Below are 24,875 nucleotides of genomic sequence, written 5' to 3' on the forward strand. Positions count from 1 at the left end.
CTTGTCACAGTTAAGATTTATTCATTCAACGTTTCACATTACAAATATTTAAAAATTATGCATATTGTTATAAATAGTTGGCTGCAAACAATTAAATAACATTAGATTTTTCTTTTTCTTATTTCACTAGCACTTACAGACCAACTCCTAGAATATGGACATTTGTATAACATAACTTAATTACAAAGGAAAATACAAAAATAGGAACTTATAAAGTGAAATGACAATACAAATTAAGGTGATATCTTAAGTAAAAAAATGCTATTAATAAATACAACAACCTTCCCATACACAGTTAAAAACTATTGAAATTTTGCCATTAAGTAACATCATTAACAGACATATTTAAATATTTCTTTTCCTTCAGAAAATGTGAACCATATATTGTGGAGCACAATATAGCAATTAGTAAAAACTAGACACTTTAACATATTAAAAGCTTCACCTCAAAAATATAACAAAAATCTGATCAAAATTATAAAAATTAATTATACATTCCAATTAAAAATATACCAATAAACAGCTAAATACATTATTGACCTAATAATTACAATGCAATCACAGTAGCTTGAAATAAAATAAGCAAATGAGCACAAAAACCTTTAATGTTTTAAAAATAACTTCAATTATTTTATATTAGTACAAATAGTTTTGATTTCTGTTCTTTTTTACAAACACCAGCATGAAAAGGATTACAATAACAGTAGAAAATGACTGTGAAAAACATATTAACATCTTCTTTTAAATGTCAGCAATTAAAAATGGCATTAAAGAATTACATTGCAAAGAGTCCTTATCTGGAAAAAAGTTCAAAAAAAGTATTGCACATAACAACTCGAAGTTAACTTGCAACATTTACCACATTCAAGTCTTAAAGTTCCCCTTCCTCCAAATAGGTTTCTGATTTTACCTCAGACAGACAGTAGGGATGAAGTTCTCAAGTCTTTTCAACAGTGTCTGATAAATTGCTCGTTCTGCACGGCTATTTTTTTTTTGTTTGTTTTTAACTCTGAAAGTTCTTTCTTTGCCTAAAATGTTAGCTTTTTTTTTTCTCAGCGTCCTGAATGTACTGGATTATGGGGGAAGGCATAAGAGTGTAATATACAAGAGGGTGCAGGGTGTCCTTAACAAATTAAAAGTTTAGAAACATCTGGTGCACAACCACAACAATTAATTTTCATATTTAATTCATGTACTTATTTTTGTCTTCATGCATGCTAAGGATTACAATAGGAGCTATTTGGCAGTTCAAGAATATATATATATATATTTTTTTAATGGTAAAATATCTAAACATCAAACATCCATTCTTGTGATACGAGAGTCAGCCAAATTTAGCATTCTTCTTAGATTATAGTTTATATTCCAGCTATGGAGAGGAAACCAAAATGACAAGTATTTCCAACTAGGTTAACCATTTTGAATATTAACATTAATTTAATGACAACTTGTTCTTGCCATGCGGATTAAATTTTTTTTTTAATATATATTGTCATTAAAATCTAGTGTACAAGATCCAAGACCTTAAGCGATATACTTTGATCTTTCTTCTGCAGATCTGAAGTCGCATCAACTCAAGTGTGCGCTTAGTTGTAAAGATTCCTCAGCACTGAAATGTATAAAAAGCATAATTGAAAATAATATATATTAAAATCACTTGACTTTTTTTTTTTCCTCTTAAAAGAAAATTTCCATATATGCAGATCTCTCAGTAACAAAAGTACAAAAGCTACCTTTCACAATGCGAAAAATTGAGGTATTGCAAAAAGGAGTTTTCCCATCTGTGAAAAATGTGCCTAAAATGACTGTTGAATAAACAAAAGTATTTAGAAAAGTAGTGCATAATAAATGTTCATATGTGCATGACAAAATAATTTAGCTAGAAAACACTGTACCAAAAATCATTAGGCCATGTAGAAAATAATCTTTATCATCTCATTAACAGCAAATTCTTCAAAAAGTGTTTTAACTTCTAAAATGTAGAACCATAACACCCACAAGCTTAAGTGGTGGTGCTGCATGGGTGCGTTGGAACATCATCAAGCCAACGTGTGGATACGTTTCTCACTAGTGTATGAAGTTTACAATTCACCACTATGTCCCTGACATTTTGTGCTAGCATTAGAAGGTGGTAAAAGTCTAGAATCGTGACTGGAACGGGATTTTATATTCCAAGTACAGCATTTCTGTTCTAAATCCCAGCAGCTAGCAATCTCTCAAAATGATACCCGACTGCTGAACTACATACGTCTCCTTTTTTTGACCTTTGGAAAAGAAGCAGGTGGACTTGCGGAAAAGCCAGCATGCACGTATGCTCGTTGTTTTGTTTTGTTTTTTTCACTAGTGTTACTCTGAAGTTGGACTGCATGCTCGTCAATTCAAGGCCAATCTTTGGTTCGTTGGAGTTCGTCTGGTCTCATATATCAAAGGGAGTGAGGGGCAAAAAATAATAAACTGAAATGAGACCCACTTGAAGTAGTAAAACAAGAGTGAGCCATCTTGCTCACTAATGCACAGCCATCTTTGGTTCCCTAACATCTAAAAATAATAAAAAATAAAAAATAATCTATGCTGCAAGTCAAAGTGGATAAAGTAGAGTGGTAAATGTGAACTACCTTCAGTTATGCTTCAAAACTTCAGCTGAGTGGATACTGCAGACCAGGAGGTATATGGGGTATTTTTATTAAATATCTTTAGCACTTTTTGCCATTAAACCTGCATTAGGTTAAAGGGTGTTAAAACGGGCTAAAGATCTGGAAGTTAGCATATATCGTTGGACAAAATAAAAATTGCCACCCTTGAAGTAAGCTGAACAAAGCTATTTTTAGTTCTGCAGGGCACCATGGAATTTAAATTCCTTGCTGTTAAACCAGCTCGTGTGCAGACCTCTACATCCTCAACGCCATACATTTCCCCGGCTAGGATGCTCTGTTTGGCTGCTTATCTTTTTTTTTTCCAGGAAGTGACAATACAGATTTTCCAACTGTCTTTTCTGCTGCCGATTCCCTTTTCTGTGGTCAGCATGAAATAAGGGAGGAAAGGCGAGCCTGATTTCTACATTTTGCTCAACAAACTAGCAGCTAAGCTTGAGGTAAAAGTTTTCCTGCAAAAATGAAGATCAAGCCCAGGCATCTGATGTGGAATTAATTGTTTTGCATTGCTGATTTGAATAATTATTAATTTTCTTATATATATATATATATATATATATATATATATATATATATATATATATATATATATATATATATATATATATATATATATGTTATTTTGCCGTTCTTAAAAACCAATTAAGCTTTGGTTAAACACTGGGCTCTTACACTGCATCTGCACTCTATTCAGAAAAGAAATAAGTGCACTCTTTGCAACACCTTTTCACGTCTGCTCTGTAGCCTTTTGAATCAAATAAAAATAAAATGTAATACTTCTAATTGAGCCACAACAGGTACTGAATAACAAATTAACAATACTCAATATTTCTGGTGTCTGGTGTACAATTCTTCTTGGTGCCTGTGCACCAACAAAAATGAAATCTAATGGCATTACATAAATAGTACAGATGCATGAAACATTGTATCTTTTTTTTTTTTACCTGAACATTTTTTTGGATTGACATCCACAAAAAATTATAAGTAATGGGTTTGTTTTTCTTCAGATTAAATTAAAAAGGAAACAGCAACAGAAAGTGCATTTATTAGACAATGATTTTGCGACTCCTACCCTTCTCTCCCTCGTCTCTCTCACGCCCTGCCTGTGTAACCTTAGTTCCAGCGGAAGGAGATGTGGCGAGGTCGGTCACCACCCTCCTTCACCAGTGGTTTGTGGAACTCTCGGCCAGCACGTGAGTGGATGGCCGCCCAGCAGTATTCACAGTAATACTGGAGGCATGTGACATTGGCGCAGAAGAATGGAGCGAACTTGCCTCCGCACCGTGTGCCCTGGCACTCATCACACAGCTGGTCATCCAAGACATATGGCTTCACTTCCACCTGCCGAGAGAGCATCAGTGTGCAAGTCAAGAATAACGCAAATCAAATTAGTGAAATAAATGCAATTTATCATCATAATATAATTTCTTTCTAGCAGTAATGGTAAACTATTTGCCAGCCTAAGTTTCACTCTCATAACTGAATAAATACTTTGAGGGTACAGACTAACATTTTTATACAAGTAAAAACAGCACCGTGTGAATACATTATTAGTTAAATTATTTTATATATATATGTGTGTGTGTGTGTGTGTGTGTGTGTGTGTGTGTGTGTGTGTGTATATATATTTATTTTATTTTATTTTAAAGGGAACCTTGCTGGTAGAACTGACCCGTTTATCGATCTCCCCATGCTGCAGCTGTACAAAACGAGCACTGATAGCAGCAATGTAGCTCTGCTGATTAGAAAACGCAACCCTCCCTGCTCCCTTAGGGTACTTTAACTCAGGGTCTGTGTCAATCCCTGCGTAACACACGCCACCATACAGCCTGTCCATGATCATAGCAAGCTCCACTATAATCACAAACAAAAAACAAACACAAACATGTTTAGGTGAAGAATCATAAAGGTTTATAAACGACAATTAATATACAAAATTTAGGGATGAATTACATAAATACATGTAAAAATTACAGGGAAATCACTCTGTTATCCGCAATACCTGCACGTAGAGGGCGTGGTACTCCACCAACAAAAATGGTCTTCCTAGGATCGAGAGGCTGAGACCCATCCATCACAAAGTCGCTATCATTCAGATTCCAAGGCCGTATCTGAACCTGGTGTTAGAGAAGGTCAGCTCCATTAAATGACATAGCTTATAGAAACCCAAATGACATCACTTATAACCAAGTGTTCTAGGAAGAAAACTTGAAATATACCATTTCTAATAACAATCACTAATTAAATTACAAATGGTTTAGGATTTCTTTAGTGTGAAGCTCCTTTTTGTGCCTCCAGAGCACAACAGAACTGTAGCCAACATTCTATGTTAATCGATGTGCTGTTGACAACACAGTATCGTCTGCTATGCACAGTAAGGGCATGACTGCTAGTTGCAAACACTACCAAAAAAAACATTATTACTATGCTTTACAGATTATATATGCAGGTTGTAAGGATGACTGTAAGGGTGAAAGTCTTTGTGCTAATATAGCGCAATAATGCATTTTTCTTTTTATTCTGATGTACATATATTGTTTATGAAATCAGTGCAAGAAAGCACAAGAATAACATCCCACAGCCTGATTTTAAAAAACAAAACAAAAAATGAAGAACCCAAAGAAAAAGGAATGATTTGTTGAATTTTCCTTTAAAAAGAACATTTATCAGTGAGTAGTTACAATTTGCTAGGGAGCATAAAAATTGGACTCTGGAGCAATGCAAAAAGGTCATGTGGTCAGATGAGTCCAGATTTACCCTTTTTCAGAGTGATGGGTAAATAAGGGCACAAAAGAGAGCTGAATAACTTGAAGCACCCAATATGCCTAGTGCCTACTGTGCATGCCTGAGGGGCAGTGTTATGATCTGGAGTTGCGTCAGTTGGCCAGCAACGTTTTACCAGGTTTTTCCATAAATACATTTTTTTTTCTTTTGCCATTAAATGGGCATATTTCAAGATAACAATGCCAGGACTCAAACTGTAAAAGAACATGGTGAAAAGGAACATGATGGTGGTTCATTTTCACACATGGATTGGCCACCACAGAGTCCAGACCTTAAGCCCACTTAGAATCTTTGGGATGTGCTGGTGAAGACTTTATAGAAGAAGAATACACAGAATAATCATGGCAAAATGAATGAAAAAAATGTGACATGGCATAAGCTTATCAAAACAATATCATTGCTAATGCATGCCACAATCAAAGCAAAAGCAGAACAACAAAGTACTGCAGGCAGTGTGTGCCTTTTTTTTTTTTTTTTTTTTTACCAGGCAGTGTATATGGTTCTCGCCTGATCCCGCATGATGCACACACTGAAATTATTCATTTATCTTCAATTCTGGCTTTATCTTAGCCAAGGTCATGTGCTCACCCATCATAGTGGTAGACAAATAGAGCTGTGTTTAAAGAAAGGTGAAATGCATATTGCTTTAAAAAAAGAATGCGATTTCACATATAAAATAACTTACAGGTTTGTCTTTAATGGTGGGGCTGGACACACATAGGTAAAGCTTGCCATCTTCTTCAATGCAAGCATCAATCAAAGCTTGGACAGAACTCTCATCTTGGAACAGAAGGAATGCATAACCTTTAAGGGAATACAAAAGACATTAACATTTGAAAAGCCATGTATTTATTACATATTAATCAGTAAATACATGTTATACATTCTTCAAGTATGGTACGTATTCACTGGACTGAAAATTATAAAAAATAAAATAAAAAAAAATAAAAAGCCATACAATTATGTATGTTGATAATCACTGTTGAAGTGAGAACTCCATCAGGCTACAACATATGAACCAAAAGAAAACAAACAAACGAAAAAATAATGACTTTACATACCTTTTGGTGGGAAGTAAGACTTGCTCTCAGCCTTATGAGGCCAGTCCACAAACAGATGTCCAAAACGACGGAAACTAGCAGTAATCTCATCTAGAAAAGGTCATCCCAAATATAAAAAAAACATTCCCAACAACTTAAGGTTTGGTTATTTTTCTGTTAGTCAAATAGGCCAATACCTTCATCTATATCTGGGGGAAGACCACCTACAAAAACCTTGCGTGAGTAACGTTCCACTCGCTCTCCATTCTGATGAGGGAAGCAGTGGGGAGAGCCCAGACCAGGAAGGCTTTGCTCCGCCCTCTCCTCATCTGGAAAGCCATCTTCCATGGGGAACAAGGATGAGTGACCTGGAAAAGAACCACAGAGATGAGTACCTGTCTGGCTGTCCTAAATGAGGTCTAGGTAAAAGCCAAGTAGCAGTAATACACATGAAAGACATACCGTTAGGCCCTATAACTACTTAGAGCTAGGCAATATAAATTGTGCATTTAAATAATTTTTTACATCAGCTATAAAAAGCAAAAACAGGTTATTTTAATCTTAAATGTTTAAAATTACTATATCTATTTTGTTAAACCACTATGCCGGCTGCATCTGGGCTAAAAATACAACTGCTCCTTCCATGACAGAATGCAGGCCTCAAATGTCAGAGTGCGCATATGTACTCCTGCCACATGCACAATGACTGGTCCCAGATCCACCACCACCCTGACCAGAATAGAGCAATTGCTCAAGATGAATGAATGAGTGAATATGCACTATTGCTATTTCAAAAAGATCTAAAAGCCAAAATTCTATTTTTTTTTCCACTTAAAATTCAGGAAATGAGGTTCAAGTTATGCAAGGAGTCACACAGTCACAAATGGAGATATTGTCCATGCCCAGAATTCTTCCCAAAACACATCATGCATTTATTGCCACTTCGATCATCACAAACATTCTCACTGCTCAATCACAGATTTTTCCTTTTTTTATTATAATTTTTTTTATAATTTTGAATGGTTAAAAGATTGTTCTTTACCTCGTCGCCTTCCATAATTCCTTGCTGCATGTAAAATAAGATCAGATGAAAAGGTAATGTAGGAAGATGTATTTTTTGTTCTCTACATTAACTACACTTCAGGTTGAAATGGGGCAAATAGTTATAAATAGCAATGTACATAGCCAAAATCTTTTTGCGATGGCACCTCTCCTCTTATTGATTCACAGTAATACACATCCTTGGGCATATTCAACAGCTCGAATACAAACTGGTTTCATTCACACATATCAGGTATGTGCTAATTGGAGCCCAAGTGAGTAGTGAGTACTGCCTAAATAATTACTTAAAAGATCCATATGTTTTTCCTACATGCACAAAACATTATTTCTCTTTTATTATTACAAAATCTTATTTGCTTAAAAAAAAACTCAAAATACTGAAATCGGTAACTGATCAAGTAAAATCACACCATTAAAAAAAAACAACGGCACACAAGAATTTATGTTTTATGCAGGTTTAGACCCGTCTATAGAACGTTCAACATTAAAGGAGAAGGAACAATTACAAAATTATTATTTAAAATGTCTTACTTTCTCTTGACGTAAAAAAATTGGTAGTTTTCAGCTATCCCTCCGTCATGGGTCAATAGTAGTTAATTATAAGTATTTGCATCAGCACATGTCTTCAATCTATGCAAATAAGCTTTAGCTGAGGGAGCATGGGCCAACACCCCCACTCTTTTAGAAAAAATAACTTGCTCTAAAACACACGGATAGTGCTTCCTAGGCACAAACATACTGTTAAATCTGCTGACTCTGTCAACACTGAGCTTGCTGGGCCAGTCAGTCCATCTGCTTTTACAGGGTTAAGCTGCTAGCACAGTAAAGCAATAAAATCATTTACGCACCATTTATAGGCAAAGGGTTGTCTCCTCCGGGATGAGTGAATCCAAGGCGACCTATGAAAAAATGGGGTATTAATCATTTGGTCCATCTCTGAAAAACAGTACAGAACATCTGTGTCCTCTAACCTAACCTGCTGTGAAAATGGTCATTAATACTGTTTAACGTGTAAAATATTTGTCATCAAACATTGAAAAATAGCTTATTTAGGCAAATTAATGCAGAGAGAAATCTTAAGAGAAGATTTTTGACTTTTCTTTACAACACACAATGTCTTTCTGAAAACTACCATTAACAGCTTTTCGCTGCACACTAAAGACCGTCACGCCAAATATTGAAGCTATTTAACTTAAGTCCAGTGTATTTGGTAAACTTTTATTGGATCTTGAAATTCTGAGGTTGTTCCCTGTCATTTTAGAGCTAAATATAAATATAAATGAGTAGACTAATAATCACAATACTGCTGACTGCCTTTCCTCTATATATACATATGGGAATGTATATATGGTATTGAAACAATCAAAGCCACTTGAGTGCTAGTTTAATACAGAGAATGCTATTGAAGGCCAAAAACTTCAGATTAAAAATCAGAGTGGGTTTTATTGCCATGCTATTTATTGCTTTGAAATGTGTTGTGGGGACAGAAGCTTACAGCTACAACAAAATATAAGTTCTATATAAAGGAAGAAATATTTAAATGCAATCTACAATCAGGGTGCCATATGCAAAAGTTACAAATCTTTTGTACAGATGTAAAAAAATAAAAAAATAAAGTGTTTGTAATGTTATGAATAATAAACAGAAAAACACTATGTATATTGCACATATTTACATGTTGCATGTCAAGGTATTCATATATACACAGCACAAGTTTGGTGTGAGTTTCATGAGGTGGATTGCATTGGTTGGTGGGGACATTTCATTTCTTTTATTCAAATGGTAAACAATCTCACACAATTTCTTCCCCATTAAAATAAAATAAATGGCCATCTTTACTCAAAGAGCAAACTGTTTATTAATGCCATTACAGTGAAATTCCTTTTAGAATTCTCCCATGTACCCAATTCTCCTCCAGAAAAGCATTACAGGAGCAGTGAGGCAGCGAGGCAAGTGCCAATGCTGGAGAGAGAACAATGTTTTGTTGCTGCAGAGAGAACAGAAACCCCTTTCTACTGGCAGGGGACAATACTGGCAATGCCAGAAGCCGTTCAAAGCTTTTAACACCAGAGTTTCTCTCTGCCTCATCCCATCACGTGTATTTTCCAACACCAGTGAGTGCATACAGAGGGCTACAGTGGGTACAATTATGTTTTAATTACTGGAGCTCCTATTATAAAGGCATTTATTTAATTCCAAAACTTGATGGGACACTGCTGGAAGTAATTCAAAAGCTGAATCAATTAGTAAAAGACATGCAATTCAAGGCAGGAAAACAGAAATACATGGGGCCTCATTAACCAGCTTAAAACAATTTTTAATTCTGCATCTAAAAACCAGCAGTATGCACGAGAAAATTGGCATTTATCGCATGTGTATGCACTGTGAATTTTGATCAATTGTATGCATTAAAAATTACTCGTGCATGGGCACACACATTTTTAATTTGCCAACACAAAACTGTTGTGTTGAAAAATGGTGACAAAACCCCTTATTATTTTTGTCTCTTCCACAGCTGTATCTGGAAATGTAATAAATTGCAGCAGCATATAGAAGAAATATACTGTAAACTCATCAGAACTCATTTTATGACGGGTTCTGCATACCCATGGTATTAAAAATACGCATACCCTCATGCTCAAGAACAACCTGCGTATAAAATAATACACATAAAGCCCTGAACAGAATCAGAGTAAATTAGTGTCCACTTAATAGTGACTAGCCAAAAGCTCGACATAAAGCATTTTGATTGCATTAGTAAAGATTGAAAAATGTATAACTTTTAAAAACAAAGTCAATTAAATGCTATGCATCTTTTATCATAAAACACATGACAAAAAGTTAAATATCAGACAAACAGCAAGGTTAAAGGCAGTCAGACAAAAGGATTTTTCACAACATATGATCCTGTATACCAATTTAATTACTACTTTCTCAAGACCGAACAAGCAATCAGTAGTATTACAATGCGTAATATAAAGTTCATCTATTGGCCTAGAGCAAGCACTGTGGATTTCCTTGTTGTTTTCCACCACAATAAGACATGTAGTTTATCCCTCTTTAAACTTCTGCTTGTGGAGATTCATGTACACACAGATAGCTGATGTGAATCTGTGTGCACATGATGTGTCTAATGTCTAAATCATGAAAATACTTTAATATCTCCAATTAGGGTGAAAGGGGCAAAAAGTGTCTGGTAAATTCCAGGCAACTTTCCATGGGAACTTTATCTGGGGAATTTTGGAACTATTCCAAGTTGGAAACTTACCAGGAATTTATGGGAATTATAAAAATTTTTAGAAAATGTATCTATTTAACTGTATAATATACAAACATAAGTATAAACATTTGTTTGGTCACAAGCTGACATGCATGCAAACTAATACAGATTATTTAAAATGACATTTATGACTTTGATTTCATTGTTGGTATAAATTAGTTTGACAAGCTTACACGCAACACAGTGTCCATAGAAAAAAAAAAGTGTTCAAGTGTTTATCTGTTTTTCTTTCTATCTATGGACACCCATGGAGCCTTGACATTACTACAAATGTGTTTTCTTTTACCTTTCAGAGTGTCCTGCTCTGCCCTCATGATGTCAATTAGAGAGTTCTCCAGGGAATGCATGCTGAAGCCATCAAATGATCGAGTGCGTTCCTGACAGGAAAAGAAAGAAGGAAATGATGGCCATTAATGGACAAGTAAATAAAAAAAATTAAGAAGGCATTCTAATTTTTTGTTATTCTTCTTATAGCAGCTCATAAGCCACTTGTGGATGAAAATCAGTCTTAATCAATCTTCATTCATTCTATTCACACTCAACATCCACTTTTAGGAACACCTGTACACCCCACTCATTTATGTAGTTATCCAATCGGACAATCAGTTGTCAGCAGCACAATGCATAAAATCAGGCAGATCACAAGCTTTAGTTAATGTTCCTGTTTAATTTAATGTAACTGTGAGATGAATGGTATCAGATGGGGTGGTATAACTCTTTAAACTGCTGATCACTTGAGATTATAACCCAAAACAGTCTCTAGAGTTCAAACAGAATTTCAGTTATCTCGTGCAGTCTTACTTGAAAAAAAGGAAAATAACTGAACCAAAAAGCAAATGTAAAATGGGCACCTGAAAACAATCTAAATACAAATCCATATTTTATGTAATTTAACTTAGTACTTAAAATATTTGTCCTAATGCATGTGGCCTGCTTTTCAGTTAAGAGCCACTACTTCCCTTTCTTTAGATACAATGTCAAACAACCCCAAATCAGAAAAAGTTGGGACAGTATGGAAAAAGCAAATAAAAAAAGAAAGTAGTGATTTCTAAATTTACTTTGACTTGTATTTCATTGCAGACAATATGAACACAAAATATTTAATGTTTTGTTTGGTCAACTTCATGTCATTTGTAAATATACATCCTTTCTTGTCATTCAGACCTGCAACACATTCCAAAAAAAGTTGGGACAGGCACAATTTAGGGGTAGTAATGAGGTAAATTGGTTAAATAATGATGTGTGTGTGTGTGTGTATATATATATATATATATATATATATATATATATATATATATATATATATATATATATATATATATATATATACACACACACACACATTGAAATGAAAAATAAGTGCATTGCTACTTTCCAAAATCTGCTATTTAAAATTGTTCAGTAATTATTAAGGACACAGGTCCCAATCCATCAGATGTGAGTTGGCCTGGTGTCAGGTGGTGTCTGTTTGATTGTGTAAATAAATTAAAGCATTTAAAAAAAACAAAAGACATTGCCATGGTATACCCAGAAGAAGAAAAAACTGGTTTTACAAAACACTGCTGACTTTTTAGCAGGTTTATTCTGACATTCAGGGACAATTTCAGAATTTTTTTTCCAGTCAGTATTCATGATCATGATTAGTTTTACATTAAATGTTGAAATCACATGTGCAGGTTTCTTTCTATTAAAAGTCATGCCGAACATTTGATGCACAATAAATCGCTCAAAACTAAAATGTAAAAGGTGTAAAATTGTTCTGCATAGTGCCAAGGACACAAAATGTTCTTACTTGTAGTTTGCATTGTAAACTGCTGAAACAAAAAGAGCTGTTGGAACAACATGCCCAGCCTAGCTTAGCACAACTTCACTGCAGGCTGTGCTCATGCTCAGACACAGATACAATATTTGCACAGATCTCTTCCCAAATACAATTCAACTAAAAAAAAAAATGCACAAATATGAATATTAGCTGCAGATCATCATGAAATTACTGCTCACTGCAGTTTTTTGAGAGGTCCATGACATGAAAAATTCTACACATAGACAAATTCAGTCTAATTTATTTTGAAATAAAAGAAGTGCTAATAGGCACTTCACCTTGCGCTGCTGGGTGCTATTTTGGGTTGTCTGTTGTCTCAACAAGGTGAAACTATAATTAGACTACACAGGTCCAACTGCCTTCTGATGCAGCCAAGTATAATACAGAGCCTATTTCCTTTCAGCAAAATTTAATTTATATTTAATAATTCTTAATTAGGCCTTGATGAAAGACTTTAATTCAATTTAATAAATTTTTATTAGTATTGCTCTTTTTAACAATGAACATTGTCTCAAAGCAAGAAAATAAGATTGTTCTTTATAATTGTAATTTTGTCCTTAATGAGCGAGCCGGTGGCGACTGTGGCAAAGAAAAACTTCCTTAGATTGCATAATGAAGAAACCTTAAGAGGAACCAAACTCAAGAGAGAACACATCCTCATCTGGGTGGAACTGAATGTCCATTTATTACAGCTAAATGATTTTGAGGTAAGACATTCACACCTTCACAAAAAGTCCAATGATGACAATATTCAAAATATCAGAAATTCTATTCATTCAGAATAACATAGCTAAACTAATACAGGAGGAAAACAAAGCCTTAACATTGGTTGTTTGTCTATTAGAGGTATTTCAAAACGTTCCACATCAAATGCCCCTAAAGCTTATTAATCCTGTGTCCAAGCATGGGTGCAAAGGCAGGAGGTGAAATATTTTTCCAAGGTGGGTGTGTGTGGGTATTTGAGTTGTAATTTAAACTGTAGCACCAGTCAGAGTGACAGATTTACATGGCGGCTACTGTGAAGAAAATATAGGATGCGTCAGTTCTGAAGAATGTAATTCTGAATAATAACAACAACAATAATGTAATACTAAGCTGGTGTCTTGACAATTATAGCCGTACAAGTAAGGGTTTTCTTTTCAGTGTTCACATCAGACACTAGTCTAATGAGACACCATAGGGAACTAGGATGGAACAAACTGCATCCTACCTCTACATTCATGAAGTAATATACATATGGAAAAACAACATTACTGCCAATTGTGAATGTGTACATGGAAAATAAGTTTCCAGTTGATTGTCATCATTTACATGAGTCTCTGCCACACATGAGGTGAAAGTCACTCAATTCAATTAGATCTTTTCTCTTGATAAACTTTATTTTACTTTATATTAATGCATTTTACTGTGCATTTTTCCACTGTTCAGCTCCTCAATAAAGTTTAATGGTACCACAATGGTAAAACACATTAACGGGGTCTGACTGAACACATTCGAACTTTCAAGCTCTCTGTGGTATAAGGTGAAATACTAAAAGGCTACAACTAAAAATAGGCCTTTGAGCTACACAGCCAAACCAAGACCCATGATGGGCACATACCCAAACCCATGCAATCACAGAAGACTTTAGCACAGATTATAGAGCGTTAAGAGGATGCCTGAGGTTTAGAAAGTAAAAGACTTGGCTGGCCATTGTGCACAGTACTTGAATTCTAACACAGCCTTAATAGAGCACAGCCACCAACAGAGTGAAAACAGCCTCTGGCATGTGGCAAACAAAGAGGGATAATTTAGGGAGAGAACCTGACCTACATCCACAGAAGGTGTGCCTTGAACTATGGTATGGCAAAACAAACAAATAAAATTTTTATGAAAAACACATTTCCAGATCATTTTTATTTTGCACTAACAAACATTTATAATGGTAATAAACCTTTTTCTATTAACAAAGATTTAGTGTAGTAGATTTGGTGATAATATAATACTATAAACAATGCTACCAAACAAGTATACCGTTTTTTATTCAAAATGTAAGCATCTGTAATGCAATTTCATTTGATCAGATTAGATTGTCTGCAGCACTTTATGCTCTTCCTGGATGTGATCCCTCCATAATCCGCTCATCTTTCCCCACTCGTTCACTCAAAAAGTCTTGTGGCGAAAGCAAAATGGCCACCAATGCCGTTGGGCTAAACATTTATGCTCTCACAGTTATTAGATCGATCAAAATTTTTTTTTGCCTTTCAGAGAATAATCTGCATTAAACAATTTATTCATTTTATGAGCAAGATGTTTCTATAAACTGTGGTGTGTAACATTAATTTTTGCCATGTGTGTAATTAATATTACAGCATTTAAAATATGAAAACAAATAAACTGGATTCCAAACAGCATCCTACTTCTTATATAACCCTACACACATTTAACTGGAATACTGGCTTCCACAGCCTAAAACGTTGCCTATCAACCATCTTTTGTTTTATATTTCCAGCTACTTAAACATTAAGGTTGCTCACTTCAGATGGATTCACTTCATGGTTGATTTCTGCAGTTATAATTACTACTAAAGATAATTAACTGGGTTATTTCAGGGCATGTACATTCACCAGCCATTTCAAAGGAACGCCTGTTCAACTGCTCATTCATACAATTACCAGCCAATCATGAAGCAGCAGGGCAATGCAAAAGATATGCAGCTACAGGTCAAAATCTTCAGGTAATGTTTGCATCAAATATCACTCTGGGAAAAAAATCCCTGACTAAACATGTCATTTTTTGCTGGTGCCAAATTAGCTTATTCGAGTAGGTCAAGTTTTACAATTATTGCAGAAAACCATGGCAAAATTCCACATGTTGAACCTGAGGAGGATGAGCTCAGGTGGTGTAGGGAGAATTTATTTTTTTGGCATATATTTGGCCCCAAATATCTGTCAAACGTTGTTTGAATGCCACAGGCTCTGAGTGTTGATGCTGACCAAATGCATCCCCTTTAATTACTTATCAATAATGGTTTCTTCTCACATGCACCTTGTCACAGAGCACAAGTCATCACAAACCGGTTCCATGAACATGACAATGAGTTCTGTGTACGTCAGTGGCCTTACCAGTATACAATTCTAAATTCAAAAGATCACATGTTTGAGATCGGAAGAATTTCAGCTTTCATTGTATTTTTTTATTATCTACAATTGAAAGTATAGAACACTATAATAAATAAATAACATGTAGTTGCATGTCATCAATCCAACTGGTCACCTGATGTTTATTTTTGTTTGGACTTTTCATTCTGCTGCTACCATCATAATCTACATCATTAAAGGTTTGTGAGTCTTTTCCAGAAGCAGGCATGCAATCAAAACCACCCACCTCATCCACTCTACTTAGCCAATGTGTGTTTTTACTCATGAGCAAATCCTATCTTTCTCCAAGCTTTGGCATAATCTTGGTTCTAGAACTTTTGTGGCTCATCAGTTTGACCTTCTAAATATTACATCTTATGACTTTTTATCGGTCAAAGTTGACCTATGATTTGGTCCATCTTGCCCTATATAAAAGAAAAAAGTTAAAAATGGCATTTTGAAAACTTTTGAAAAATAAGGACCAGCTTTATTGTTTAAATTAGAGTTACAATAAATTGGATTGCTTTTCATTGCACTACAAGTTTCACTGAACTAAAATGTGAAATACTGTAATTAAGACTGCATTAGTTGTCTAGTTACAGAGAAAGGATTTCTATTAAATAATTTTGAGATCATAATAGAAGCATGGCAACTTTAATAATAATGTAATGTTTGGCTAAATGCAACATTTATTTTCGACCAATCAAGTCTAAATCAATTTCAATCAAGTTAGATTTTTGGCGATACGTAGGAAAATGTTTAGGCTCCTTTACCTCATAGCATTCATCTCTATATGATCTCTGATCAATTTTTCCTTTTTTTTCCTCAGTTGCAAAACAATCCCCATTCTTGTCCTCATATTTTTTTCTTTTTAAACAAATGCACATTCAAAGAGCAAGTACAGACAGACAGATGTTATCTGTCAGTCGTGTGTTTCAATCGCTTGAAAAATCGGTGGGTCTGAACAAAGGATGTTCTAAATGTTTAACACATCTAGATGGGAACAGCAGGAATCCTGACCCACTGTCTCTTTTGATCCTTAACTCAAATGTCTTTAGTGTATACTCACCCAGGCACCATTTCAATACTATAGATAATATATAAGCTAGATATGTTTTCTGTCTGCCTCTCTACACTAGCTTCTATCAACTCTGAATTCTAGCATTTTGAGGACTGACTGAATTTATGGCACATTAAAGAGGAGTTGCTTATGACGATGACACGAAGCTCTTAAATTCACGACAATATATTACCTAACTGTGTGAAACGCACCATGCAAATAGCTGGTGACTGCCTTAACAAATGTTTGCATACTCAAGTCAAGCCTACACCCAACTGAGAGGACTGTGAAAAGACCTGTGCAACCAATTATTCACTCTCAAATGCTGCACCCTTGGTACAATAGACGAATGATATGTTTTCAAAACAAGCACAGATAAAAACTTTTCACCAGATATAGTCCAGAGATTTATTAACCGTTTATCTCTAGTAAAACAACATACCATTCTAAAATAATTTTTTCCTTGACCTGTTTGTCAGTGTGTGCTGTGAGGCAAATGCACATGTACAGAATGTGTGCAGAAATCATGATGATTGTTCTCCACTGCAATTAAGGTTGCATCCCTCTTTTTGTCAGTTTCTTGCAGAAATTAGCTCCAAATTTCACCAGCCCCGGCATGTGTGTCTATGTGATGGGAAATGACATTTGAACTCATACTGACTTGCAAATAATCTCATTGCCTGTATGAATAAAAAGTCTATAAATACATTTGCATGCACCATCATTTTGAGGAAGATACATTTAAAACTAGATATTGATGCACACATATACATGAATAACAATGTAGTATTTATCCACCTAATTTTTTTTTTTATCTAATATGTAGCTTTTTATGTGTACGTAAACAGACTAATATACAAGTATTAGTATAGAAATTTCCCCACTGTGGGACGAATAAAGGTTTATCTTATCTTATATATAAGTAATAAGGACACAAGTACATACATTTCAGTGGAGGGATGCAGTTATAGCCCTGTTCATTCTCTAAAGAGGTTTCTAATGTAACACATTATGTTGACACCCTTAACGACAAGTGACCAAAAAGCTGTGAGCTGTGGTACACATAAAGAATATTATTTGAGTATGGCTAACAGCTTTATTTCCTCTTGATATGTTGAACTGCATGGTGCTTGCATACTGGCTAGCAGAAGTCGTGACAACTTGCAATGCACTTTTAATTTTAAAAGATCAGTCACCCATACAAACAAATTACTCTACCTAGAAACTATTGTTCTACAGAAAGTAGAATGTGGCTCAGCTGATGTGTGCTGTGCAGCAGGTGGAAGGTTTAAAACGAGTAGGATGTTATTGTTACAACATTGAGGCGCATCCCACCGGTGCACCGAGTTTAAACACAAAACACCAAATAAAAATGTATATTATTAAGCCAATAGTTCTTTGCAATTATATATCTTTTATCAATAATTAAATATATAACAAAAGAAGGATGGTGACCTCCATATACTGTAAGCAGCTGATTGTACACACTCAAATATATTTTAAATACATATATAAAATATTATAATAATCAACTTTAGCTCCGGTGTCCAGGTGAGTACTTTGCTCAATGCTGTTAAACACTGCACTCACACAGGACCCCCACACTTTAAAAAAATAATACCATTAAAAAAAAACATACGCGCGCACACGCGCACGCACACACACGTGTAAACCATTCCAGTGTTTACACAACAAATTTAGTATTCATAAAAATTTTTTTTGTAAAAATCCTGTAAGTTCAGAATATTTTTTTCCCTTTTACAGGTGCTGTGATTCCATTGCTAAATAATGCTTTTATTCTCAAAGATGCAGACAAAACTTTTCGTTTTTGCCTAGTTTGCACTTCCAATTCTGTAAACCTAGCCTTTCATGGGGTTTTGCGGGCATCAGCAAACACAGATCAGCTGTGCCGTGCACTTGCTCAATAATTTATAAGTTATTGCAATTTATCACCATACACAAGCTTATACAATTACAATCAGCATTTCTGACATTTTTGTCAATTTTTAGCTAAATCTAGTTCAGTTTTACGTATGCAACATCTACAAACTATTCAAAAACTGTTGAATTTGACCTAGTGTGAAATTTGATTAAACATTATATAAGACTGGATTAAAATTTGTTTCCTCCGGTCAATGATATTTTAACATTTGGTGAGTTTGTGAAAACTGTTCAGTAAGAAACTCTAGGCTGTCTATCTATCTACTGTCAGCTCTAATGATAGAAACTGGAACTGTTGAAAAGCGCAAAGAAAGTCATGTTAAGACCAGCGACCCTACAGAGTAGTGTTATTTACATTTCAAACTGAAGCAAAGTTTAGAACAGATAATAGTTTACAAATTAATGATCTGCACAATAAGACCACTTGTGATTGCAGTCTACTGAAGTATTACAGTGAAGTCAATTTAGCTGGCATGTGTTCGAAATGTATCCTAAAATCTAAAACTTTTGATAACGTACATTTGTTACAAAATATATGTATTAAACCATTATAAAACATGCTGCCTGTCTATAAAGCCTTCTTGGACATCATCTGTTCTGCCTGGACTATAGAGAAGAGGGTGTAAACAAATAGGCGCCGAGAAATGTGAGCTTATAGGAGTCACATTCAGCATGACGTACAGTATTACTGAAAGAGAATCAACCTAAACGCTGCTGATTTATACAACAGGATCAGATTGTATGCGTCAGTGTTTCAGACTCCGAAACCACCGTGAACCTTGGACTCGCCGTTCATTCCCCCTGTTTTAGCAGGCTAGATTTTAAAGGTGACCCAAGCCGCACTTGCTATAAAATCAGCTATTTAATTCCAGGGAATTTAGCCTTCGTTGCAACATACACACACTGCTAACAGTGCAACAAGTAAAGTGAGATGAAAAATAAAAATAAGGAGTGTAGGAGTGAGTCGCAAACGTGTCCAACTTCAGCCCACCAAAATTATACATTTGTTATCCTGTCCAATTGTCAAAAGCTATTAAAAAAAATAAAACATTTTATCATTAATGCGCTGTATTAAATGGAAAACAAACTATGACAATTACCTAAGGGGTGCATTTATACAGGGAGTAGGAATATAATAATAAAACCGCTAGGTAAGAAAATAAAGAACTACCAAATTACAGGCCTTAGGACTGAGGGGTGACAACAGTGCCCGCTGTGCCTTAATCAATATCAAAGCAAAGCTAAATAACAAATACTGTCTCCAAATTACATGAAGACTCATTCAATTATCATATTGTCACAGCATATTTTTCAATGTTTTTTTTTTTTTTTGCCTATACATACCTGGAAGGGAAAAACATTGTCGCTACGGCCAACGGTCTCATCCATCCAGGTCTTGGGGGTGAATGTGGTGCCAGAGCGGGTGTACTTCTGTGAGGCTGAGTGATTGTTTGGGAAGGTCTTCTTGAGTGGTGAGACAGAGCTGAGTGGAGTCACGGCACCATTCAAGCCACGACGGAAGTCAGCACCCCGAGACCCTCCCCAGCCAGTGCCGGAGCCATATGCACCACCGCCTGGACTCCAGGAGGCTGAAGAAGGTGAGGGTGAGGGACTTGGATATGCACCCCAGGGAGAGGGTGGTTTGCTCAGGCCACTGGAGAGATGAGGAAGTTGTCCAAACGTGGCACCACGATGGGGGAAGGGCGGAGGGTTATGAGGGCTGGCTGGGGAACGACGGTGCTGCTGGTGTTGGAAATGCGGGTGGGGCGGAGGAGCATGGTGCTGAGAGACGGCACCGATCTGGGGAGAGAAGCTGCCGCCAAAGCCTGGGCCTACGTGGTGTGAGAAGTTTTGGAATAGTAGTGGGCCGTTGCTGGCCGGGGTAAAGAAACCCACATCCTCATTTACAATGGCTGATGGGGTTGGAGCGATGGCAGCAGACCAGTTATTAAAGCTGGTCAAGGAGGATGAGGAAGTACTGGACTGGACAGCTGTGCCCAGACCAGACGGTTCCTGATAGTCAAAGGGGGACAGGACAGGGGACTCGAGGCGAAGCTTCTCTTTACTATTAGTGCCCTCGGATGTGCCGTTCTCAGATTTGCTCTCTTCCGAGCGCGCTTTCTCGAGCTCAGAGATGATGCCGCCCTCTTGGTGACCTGGAGAGAGCTGCTGCTGCTTCTCTTGCGTGTCTTGCAGCTCCTGCTGCTGGCCTTTGGGTTTGTCTGCACCCAGATCATCTTGCATGTTGTTATGGGTTGTGGCCGCTGGGAACAGCCAGGGCGACCCGCCGGTGCTGCCATTTCCAGCTGCGGTGCTGTTGATGAAAGCTGCAGGGCTCGGCGTTACGTTCTGATGATGGTGAGGAGGAGCTTGCAAGTGGGGGTGAATACGTACTGGGAAAGCAGACTTGTTGCCAGTGTTGTTTTGTACCAAGACTCCAAACCCGTAATCCCCCATTTATGTTTTCCAGTCGACACTGCCACCCGGTATTCTTATCCTACAAGAAATCAGAATGGATCAGGTCATTTCCACAACAGCTGGGACTATTTCAACCAATGACATAATTCATATAGAATACTGACACACTTGCAAAAATACTAAAACTGTTAGGGTTTGTCTTTCAAATTATTTTTACGATTAGACTTTTGTTAAATGTGCAGGTTGCTTGTCGCCTCATTGCGCTAATTATAGGCTCGTGACGTCTCTGCTGCTCCTGCTAGCACCCGGCTAACTGCTTCGACCCGGCAGCTAGACACGACTAGCTTGCTAATAGGCTAGCCCAACAGAAAAAGGCCACACCATGAAACCAAGCTGTAAATACCCAAAACTCATTATTATTAGACTTTTCGCTGCTATAGTTCAAAAGAACCAAATTATAGTAGCTAGAGCGTCAAGGCTCCTGAGATTTTCCTTCCCTTTACACAGAGAGAGAGCGACGCTGGTTAAAAATGATGACGTCTTCTAATTTCACAGGCATTTTACAGCAAGATTTTTATGACGAATGCAGTAAAACAGGCCTGCTTAGCGATAAAAATGGAAAAATAGTATATGGAAGAGTGACAATGCGTTGCTAAAGGTAAAATTAGATTCACTTTTCACCTTCCTGGCTACCCTTGGTCCTAGGCGATGACTGTAGGAAGATCCGCTCCAATGCGACAGCGGAGGACTGGTCTCTGCTTGTTAAATGCACTTGATTTCTGTCAGTGGTGAGTAAAACAGGTCTTTTTTGTGTCTTCCCCGAGTCTGGCTTAGTAACAGCTTCCGAGATTTTTCTTCTCTTCCTCGTCTTGACGTGTCCTGTCTTCTCAATGACACAGCCCTTCTCTTCTTCTCCTCTCGTCGCTAGCAGGCTGCTAACCTCAGGCTTTAAACCCAGTACTGTTACGTCATTGAATTAACGATAATTTTAAATAGCCTAGTTTCGGTTTTACTCGTGAGCTGCACTGAAATCAGTCGATGGTTTCATTGTTTGAAGGCTTTCTCTAATTTCGGGCCAGCAGTCTCTCTGTGTATGTGTCTCTCTTTCCCCTTTCCTGCTCCGCCGCTGCTGTCCGTCTCACTCCACACAAATCTGCCGTAGCCAAAATGACAAGGAGACTGGTCGCGAGACACTTCCGGTACGAACCCCGCCCCGTCATGTAAAACTCCTCCCACAATCGGCACGAGCCGCTCGGTTTTCGCGATCCTACATTCCGATTTGCCAGCGCCAACTGTAGCCACGCCCATTTTTCTACTTTCGTGACGATTCATAAAGATCTCTCTGCCCTTTAAGGTAATTTGAGTACTGCGATCCCACCCTTCCTCGGTTAGTCTCCGCCTGAGAAGGTCACGACGCGTTCCTTTTTATCGCTTGAAAAAGGGAATAAATATAATAAGCCTATATAATTATAAAACGATAATGAAGACGATAATGCAAAAGTTTGTGGACACCTAAACGTCACGCATGTGTTGCCACAAAGTACAAAGCGCACAAATTGATAGAATGTCCCTGTGCAAAAGCAAGCTTTATGGATAGTCAAGGTTCTGGTCAAAGAATACGCGTGGCCTGCACAGGGCCCTGACCTCAATCCAAATGCAAACAGCACCATAGCCTCTTTACAAGACATCAGTACCTGACCTCGCTAATGCTTCAATGATCACAAACCCCCACAGCCACGCTCTAAAATCTAGTCGAAAGCCTTCCCAGATCATATTGGCACAGGGGTGGGAGGGTGCATTTGGAATGGGATTTTCAACAAGCACATATGGATCTTAAGGTCAGGTGTTTTTAAAATTTTGGCTATATAGTATTATAATGCGAAATAAAATTCTATGATGCACAATGTTTACTATGATCAAAAAAATCTGTCAAGCTGCTACAGTATTTAGGCCATTTATACAGTCTTAACTTTGCATACAAAAATAATTGAAAAACGTACTTGTTTGATAGTATTTTATTGTATTTCTTCTCATTTCAGTTTATGTTAATTAGCTGTTTGAAAAAGGAATTCCTTTTTCAAATAATATCAATCATATCTCACACATCTTTGCCTTCATAATTATGCACTCTGAATGATTTGACTTTGCAAATGTTTCTGTGCCCTGATATGTCCCCGGTGTGTGTGTTTGTGTGGTTTGCTATGGCCTGGAGTGGAGGGCATAGCAGGAGTGGATAGCCTTCTGTTTGTGCTATGCTTTACCTGGGCGAGTGTCATTTGTACAAAACTGATGGTTTAAAGAGGAAAAAAGAATAGGAAGAACAGGAGTCCCATGCACAACAGCTGTGTTCACAGACAGAGATCTCATTAGGGCCTAGAACTGCCGCCACTGCTGCTATTTTAATCCCGGGAATGGCATGTTGGAACTGCCATGCTAGGTTCTTAAAATAGTGTGTTGGTTGCATTTTTGGTCCCAAGACAATGTGTATAAAATATGGTAGAAGGTTATTGAAATCAATGGACACCTACAGAAAAGTTTGTTCAAATGTGTGGTCATTAAACTAAAAAATAAAAAGCTAAAAATCAGTTCACTTTCTTCCACTGCATTATATTTTTCTGTATTAAATTTTTTGTTACTTCTGCTTTTTCTGTGTTCTCTCTGCATTAACTGCACGCAGCTGAATTTAATAGGCACCTTATTAAAACAATTAATAGGCCAAGCACTTCTGCCAGTCTATATCGCACACCACATTTTGTAATTCCTTCCACAGAACCAGAGTCAGTCATGATTAATCATTCATTGTAAATGACTGAAGGATGCCTATTTAAAAATCCATATTTCTCTCTTAGAATGCATGCGTGTATAGATTGTAAGGGGGTAGACCATACAGATCTTTCTCTTCAGACTCAGAAACGTCTCTTCTCACCAACCCATCTGGGATATTTCCATGCAAACACATGCAGATGGTAAAGTACATTTGCATGCATGTGGACTATTTGAATACATAAGCTTGGTGATACGGGGCTTGGAGTGTTTGCATTGTTTCGTTTCAAAGCTTGCATTCGTTTGTTACAGATGCAGCTTTGTTTTTTATGTGGATGCGGATCCAGAACAACTATGAATAAAACATTAGGTCAATTTAAAAATTAATCATCCCTACCTAAGGCATAATTATGATGTGATATGCTTCTGGAGAGAAAAGAGAGCAGAGATAGGACAAACCAGCATAATACAGTGTAATATCATTTGGTTTGTGTGGCTTCGAAATTTCAGGAAGCATTCATACAATGTACAGTTTTTTCAATCAAACAGCACCAGATCCTTTTCCTGCTTGCAACAGTCACCATCATCACTCAACCGAAGGGAGGGGTGAGCCAAAATGGCTGCCCTGCAGGTAGCATTTTCCATGCTGCTGCAATAAAAATGACACTATGTTCTTCACTTAATCATCTTGAGTTCACAGAAGCTCAGTGTCCAGAGTCCTGAACTATCTCTTTTCAATTCCTAAAGGTTCATCTTCAACACTCAAGTCTAGTTCACCAAAACTAGTCACACAAAGATTATATGATTTATCTATCTGGCTAAATCGCTCACCACAGTAATCCGAACTTGTGCATATTGTTCTCTATGTGTTTGTTCTCCCAGGGTTCCCTAAGGGACAAAATCCTAATTAAGCCAAAGAGGCACCATGTCGTCCC

At 36.8% G+C, this 24,875-nt stretch overlaps 1 protein-coding gene across 9 annotated transcripts; it reads right to left on the reverse strand.

Annotated features, from left to right (window-relative positions):
• On the reverse strand, window positions 1–22,391 carry cpeb4b (cytoplasmic polyadenylation element binding protein 4b). 9 transcript variants are annotated; one of them, XR_014537338.1, is made up of 13 exons: window positions 21,859–22,357; window positions 20,104–21,256; window positions 11,104–11,194; window positions 8,386–8,436; window positions 7,518–7,541; window positions 6,673–6,843; window positions 6,497–6,586; window positions 6,121–6,239; window positions 4,654–4,768; window positions 4,324–4,505; window positions 3,724–3,992; window positions 1,734–1,805; window positions 1–1,609 (listed from the first exon to the last, which is right to left on the reverse strand). XR_014537338.1 is itself a non-coding variant. In XM_083565104.1 (12 exons), exons 2-11 carry the CDS (start codon window positions 21,214–21,216, stop codon window positions 3,765–3,767), a joined length of 2,184 nt encoding a protein of 727 aa, XP_083421230.1. In that variant the 5' UTR covers window positions 21,217–21,256; window positions 21,859–22,387; the 3' UTR covers window positions 1–1,609; window positions 3,724–3,764. The 9 variants fall into 9 exon arrangements, 6 of the variants coding, with proteins under 6 accessions (XP_083421230.1, XP_083421229.1, XP_083421228.1 ...); XR_014537337.1 differs by having other exon boundaries at window positions 1,734–3,992; window positions 21,859–22,391; XR_014537339.1 differs by lacking the exon at window positions 7,518–7,541 and having other exon boundaries at window positions 21,859–22,353.
• Window positions 22,392–24,875: the final 2,484 nt, after the last annotated feature.

This window comes from Silurus aristotelis, assembly GCF_946808225.1.
Source record: "Silurus aristotelis genome assembly, chromosome: 16".
Lineage (NCBI taxonomy): Eukaryota > Metazoa > Chordata > Actinopteri > Siluriformes > Siluridae > Silurus > Silurus aristotelis.